The sequence below is a fragment of the Asparagus officinalis genome, chromosome 8 (genome assembly GCF_001876935.1).
Source record: "Asparagus officinalis chromosome 8, Aspof.V1, whole genome shotgun sequence".
NCBI lineage: Eukaryota > Viridiplantae > Streptophyta > Magnoliopsida > Asparagales > Asparagaceae > Asparagus > Asparagus officinalis.
In genome coordinates, this window is record NC_033801.1 from 66,278,356 (window position 1) to 66,284,902 (window position 6,547).

General features: G+C 37.0%; 1 protein-coding gene across 2 annotated transcripts in view; it reads left to right on the top strand.

The window, feature by feature from the left end:
* The window catches only part of LOC109822470 (pre-rRNA-processing protein TSR2-like), an 11,020-nt gene extending 6,355 nt beyond the window's left edge, over positions 1–4,665 (top strand). Inside the window, exons 3-4 of one of the 2 annotated variants that reach the window (XM_020388669.1) lie at positions 3,639–3,732; positions 4,514–4,665. In XM_020388669.1, coding sequence (XP_020244258.1) covers positions 3,639–3,713 — 75 coding nt within the window. In that variant the 3' untranslated portion in view covers positions 3,714–3,732; positions 4,514–4,665. Of the gene's footprint in view, positions 1–3,638; positions 3,933–4,513 lie in introns of those variants that run through there. The other variant, XM_020388668.1, reaches the window with a different exon arrangement.

Consider the following 6,547-nt stretch of genomic DNA (forward strand, 5'->3'; position numbering starts at 1 on the left):
CCACTGTATCCTCTAAATGCCCGGCTGTCATCCCATCTCCTCCCAGTATTACCTCTGTAGGAGCCTCGATGGATACAATGCTCTCTGGAGTGGGTGGAGTCACATTATCCTCCACCTGCTGCGATATCTCCTGAATCTGGTCTTCCTCCACCTGCTGAGGAACTTGAGGCTTCATCATGTATGCCTCGTCAAATGTGACATTCCTGCCCATAATTTAAAGCCTTTAACTCCATCTCTAAATCCCACAAAGACTGCTTTCCTCGCTCTCGGATTCAATTTACCATCATTGACATGGTAATAAGCTGGACACCCAAATATTCGAAGCGACTCATAGTCACTAGCTACCGAACCAGACCAACGCTCTAACGGAGTCTTCCCCTGTATCGCAATGCACGACAACCTATTCACGAGATGGCTCGCATAAACCAACGCTTCGGCCCAAAAGGATCTTGACAATCCACACTGCGTCATCATACATCGCACCTTCTCCAGTAAGGTACGGTTTAATCTCTCAGCCACCCCGTTCTGTTGCGGTGTCTCACGTACTGTGAAGTGTCGCCTAATGCCGTGATCCCGGCAAAAGTGCAGAAATGGATCACTCTTAGACTCTCCCCCATTATCTGAACGTAGAGTCTTCACATTTCTACCTGTCTGTAGCTCCACTTTCTTCTTCCACTCCATAAAAATATCCAGGACCTGATGTTTATGCTTCATCGGGTATACCCAATTTCTCCTGGAATAGTCATCAATGAAAGTGATAAAATAGTTGGCCCCACCAAGTGATGTGTGCTTGGAAGGGCCCCAAACATCTGTGTGCATATAGTCCAATATACCTTGGGTATTGTGAATAGCGGTGCCGAATTTCACTCTTGTCTTCTTTCCAAGTATGCAATGTTCACACAGCTCCATCTTACATGTCTTCGCACACTTCAATAGCCTCTGCTTCACCAATACCTGCAGGGACTTATCACCATGTGTCCCAATCTCATATGCCATAAACTGGTAGTATCTTCCTCTGTGGTAATCGAAGCTGTCAGACCCCCTGTTACTGTCTTGCCCTTCAAGTAGTAAATGTTGTTTTCCCTGACACCTCGCATCACCACCATGGATCCCTTTGTGAACTTCAGAGTCGCATTCTCCAAGATCACCTTATAGCCAGTTGCCTCCAAAGTTCCAAGCGAAATGATATTCTTCGTCAATTAAGGAACGAATCTCACTTCCTTCAGCTCCCGAGTCACTCCGTCACACACCCGAATCTGTACTGTACCAATACCACCAATAGGTCATACGTGATCATTACTCATAAGCACGACATCCCCTCTTTCCAACTCCTCAAAGCTGGAGAACTAATCTCTCCTAGGGCAAATATGGTATATAGCACCAGAATCCATCATCCACTCCGTAGAGTCAGCGTAACAAACTGACGGTAATGCAGAGAAAGAATAGCCCGAAGAATCCGTATCTGAATTGTCGTCACTAGCCTTGACAACATTCACTTCCGAAGCTTGTACAGCTTTCCCTTTATTCTTCCCAGCTTTATCTTTCAACTTTGGGCAGTCGTTTTTCCAATGTCCTTCTTCTTTGCAAAAGCGACATTGATTCCTACCAACACTCTTATGGCCACCTCTATTCCTCGATTTTGAGCGGTTGAACTGACAACGGTTTGGATCACGGCCTCGAACTTCTAATGCATCTCCCGATGCCTTCTCGGAGGGTTCGTCATTACTCTTCTTCAACTCATAATTCACCAAAGCTGAGGTCACCTCCTTATAGCTAACCGTAGTTCTTCTATTTATCATAGTGAGAACAAACGTACCAAAATCATCCTTCGGCAACAAAGACAATAGTAGCATCACCTTGTCTTCATCCTCAACCATGATATCTACATTGGCCATATCCCAAATTAGCTTCGTGAAGTTGTTAACATGCTCCCGAATGGAAACTCCCTTCTTCATATTGAATTGGTAAAACCTCTTCTTCAAGTGAAGCCGATTCTTAATGCTCTTCGTCAGATACTTCTTATTGAGTGTTTCCCACATTCTCTTCGCCGACGTCTCGTTCATTACGTCATAAATAAGATCCGGCGTCAAGCATGACAGAATAACTCCACAAGCCCTACTATTCATCTTCTTCCAAACCTTGTCCTCCACATCAGCGGGTTTCTCTTGTAACTCAAGAGTCTGCTCTAAATTTTGAGCGCCCAAGGCGTCCATCATCTGACACCTCCACAATCCGAAATTAATCTTGCCGTCGAACTTCGGAACATTAATCTTCATGTTATTGATGCTCAAACTATGTATCGTCTTCGTAAGAGACGATCCCGATGTGCTTGTTTCACCCATGTTGTCGATCTAATCTTCAAATAGGAATCCTTCAGCGAATCCTTCAAACAAGCTCCCAAGTCCAACCCGGAGCTCTGATACCACTTGTTGTGCATAGCGAAAATTTCGGCAGCACCTCCGGTGCGCAATGTGCACAACAAGAGATTAGATCACAATGAAATTCTCGTTTCTCAAAGAAAACAAGAACCAAAATCCAGATATCTCATCAAAGTGAGATATCAGCTCTTCCTCTCGTCAGCTCTAGGACTGCGCGTCGAGAGAACCTATAAGCTATTACAAATCACGGCAAGAACACAAATTTTACGTGGTTCGGCAAATAGCCTACGTCCACGGGGCAAGGAGGGGGAGATCTACTATTAGAGGGAAAGATACAATTGGGTTTACACTCTCACAAATAAAACCCTCTCACAAACTCTCAGATCCCTCACACAAAATCTCTCTCAAAAGGGACAAACACTTTTTCTCCTGCAGCGTTTTACCCTGTTCTTTTGTACACAAAAACAGTCGCAGCCTAGCCGCAAAAAAAAATCTCCTGCCGATTTTTTTCCTTTTCTTTTTCAAAGCTCTCTGCCTGCTCCGTAGCCAGAAAAATCAGCAGCCAATTTTGCCTCCTGCACTTGCTTCCCAAAAACCTAAAAATCACAATCATATATATGATGTATATTCGGGTGGGCCTTGGTAATTCCGTTTAATTTCTAACAAAAAATGCATTATTACAAAATAATTCGCCCCCACTGGGGTAAAAATGATTGGTGTTTACATCTGTAACTTTGGTTGGTGCATCACTGAGATGATCACATCTAGGCCAATCCAATATAAATCGTCAATATATCAATATCATGGTTGATGGCTTGAAAGTTTGTCACTTTAGTGATTCATCAACCAAGACTCATGTGATATGCTAGCTTCGGTTTGATCCAAAAGTATATTCAAAATTTCTTGTTCAGTTTAGTGATGAAATAGAATGATATTTTATGATGAATCACGAAAAAACTAGTGAATCTATGAACAAATATCCCGTAATAATCTATTTTAGACAGAGACTTGATTGCTTTTTAAAAAAAAAACTACCAATGAATTTTATAATTATACAGACGTAAATTATCTTTGCAATAGTTTTTAAAACTAGTCAAAATTTGGAATACTACTTTCATGCAATTTAAGCATTCATTTTTTGGGTGAACACTAGAATGCAAATACCTCATTAATTAGCCTTATCTCTTATGTAATGTGTGATTTTCATATCTATATTCATAAGGGCTTTAAGTATTTACACAATTATATTCATGTAAACAGGTTGCAGAGCAATTGATGATTTTGTATGAAGATTGTCTTCACGGCAATTATGAGACAAAGCTAGTTTTGATTTAATTCTCCTCCTTCAACATTCGTACGGCTTCTCCTCTTGTTTCTTCAATCAAACCCATTTTTTTATTCCTAATGAGCTTGTTATTTGCTCCATCTATAAGTTTCCTTTTTTTTTTGCCATCTATTTCTAGTTTCATTCCAAGTTGGCGATGGATGAAAAGAAATTTGGATATGTTTAATAAATAAATAAATATGAAATTCAGATATGATGTTTGAATTTTTCTTGGGGAGGGTTTAATTAACTCTCAAGGACAATTTAAAACTGAATAAATAGACTTTAAATTATAAAAGAGTTCAGTGAAAATGTGAGTTTAATATATCCTTGATCAGGCGATCCAAAGCTATCAATGATATTGTAAAGAATTATTGTGGCAAAGTGATACAGAGAAGTGCTGGATTGAAGCAATGATGACTAAAGTGGGAAGAAAAATAAAAATAATGCCCTGTTAATTAATAAATAAATAAAATCCTATTTTAGGAGTACCGAAGCAAATCTCATTTTTTTATTGTGAATCTTGACAAAGATTCACGTACTAGATTTGAGAGATTCAAATATCTTAAAACAATAGTTTTTTGTGTCCAATATTGTATGTAAAAGAGAATATATGAGTATACAGATTTAGTAGAACCTATTTGTAATATTTTAAGGAGGTTGTTTGTAATTTTTAAATTTCTCAAAATATTGGATTTTTACTAGGTTGTTTGTACATTACAGATTTTTCAATCTTTTTTTTGTAATTTTTATATTTTTAAAGGGTTGTTTGTAATTATTTAATTTTCAGGAGTATGTTTACAATTTTCAGGTTTTTCAAGGCAGCTTCATGTAATTTTCTTATTTCAAGGGCATGCTTGTAGTTTTCAAAAATTTCAAGGAAATATCTGTAATCCTTAGATTTTTCATATGTCTGTTTGTATTTTTTAGATTCTTTAGAGCTGCTTGTAATTTCAAAAAATTTCGGGGATATTTGTAAATTTTAAAATTTTCTACAGTTCTTTTGAAATATTTGCATTTTACAAGGGTTGTAACTTTGGATTTTCAAGAGGCTATTTGTAATTTTCAGATTTTTGAAGGATTTATTTGTAATTCTTAGATATTCTATGGGATTGATTGTAGTTTTCTATTTTTTGGGGGGTTGTTTATAATTAACAAACTTTTGTGGTTGTTGATATTTCAAGGGTTTATTTGTAATTGTTAGATTTTTTTTAGTACAGAGTGGAAGAGATATGGTGGTAGTTAAAATTTATCTTTTTTGACATGTTATACCATAAATTAAAAATCTTTTCGATTGCTAAAATTTTCAGGCTAATAACTACATTCTTTAAGTTTTAACTCCCTCTTCGCAACCTCAAACCAAACGAGCTATAAGATATAAAAATTGAAAAGTGACGACATATGCTACTGTATTAGATTGATTCTCGTGTCTAGACTACTAACCTTCATCTTATAAGAACAAGAATTTGAAGGTAACAAATTTTGGTATAAGTCTCAAAGGGACCCATCCAATCACTTTCCAAGTATCAAACAAGAACAATGAAAAATAGAGTCACTTTTCAATTTTTCCATTTTTCCCTATTAGCAAATGAAATGTGATGGAAAGCGATTGAAAAGTGGAGGTGCCGCGAAACCCTTCTCACTCATTTCATTTTTAAAAAAAAATGGATGGAAAGTGGATTTTGAGGAAGAAGAAAATAATATTTTATTTTATGTCTTGAATTAATCGTTCTCTTTTTCCCCCTTTATTGTAAACATTTTGTCCTAAGCGTGAGGAATATTCTCTAGACCGGATGTTATTTTTTTTCCTTCATGCTTCTCAGGTGTATTCATTGCGGTCAACGGTAACAAGATTTGAAACCTCATGTTTAGAAGATGATAAACTTTGTATTTGTAGGAGGGACTTAAAGTCGTAGCAAAACCATTGATACAACAGAGAATTTGTTTCATTCTTACTCATGGAAGGTCTATGGGTAATTTTCGCTGAAAATATTGGAATACGTTTGCATATTCTATTCTTCACTATAAGAACATGATGAATGGGCATATTGATTTTTCAATGAAAGTTTAGGGATGGTTCAAAATAATATCAAAGAATATCAATTGCGTCTTCTTACATTCTTAACCAATTAAGAAATAAACAAACATGTGTTTTATGGAATAAAAAAAAACGCGAATTGTCACGTCAACTACCATCTCAACTTTTCACATTTGCACTCTCAAATTGTCTTTAAAATTTTTAAATAGAAAATAAAGAGAAAGTACTTCTCTTCTCTTCATAAATCCTGGTACATTTTTTTTTGCCAAACATACTCGAGTTATTAGTTGAGTATTGTTGATTCACACTCAGTCTTTTTCTTGGATTTCAATTTAGGATGTCATTCATTTTGGATTTGAATTAGATTTATACTTTAAGGTGTCATTGGTTTAGGTCTAGGATTCAGATTTGAATTTAAGATGCTATTGATTTTGGACTAGGATTTTGATTTGATTTAAGGTGTTTATAGTTGTCTAGGATTGTTACTAGGACTCAGATTTCAAAATCCAAACTCAAATCCAACTCTATATATTATAATAGGCAAAATGGCCAGATTGGTATATTTTTTAGAGGCTTGGTGACATGTTGGTATATTTTCTTTTAGTTTTGTCAGATTGGTATATTTTGTCGACTCCGGCGCCAAATACACCTTAAAAGTTGGCCGGAGTTACTGTTTCGACCAGTGCTGACGGGATTTCTTGTATAAAACCCTCTTATTAAAACTCCATCATGCTCCTAACCCTCGCCTCCTCCTCCCCCTCTCCCTCCTCCTCCTCATCCTCTTCAACCTCCCCCTCTCCCTTATCC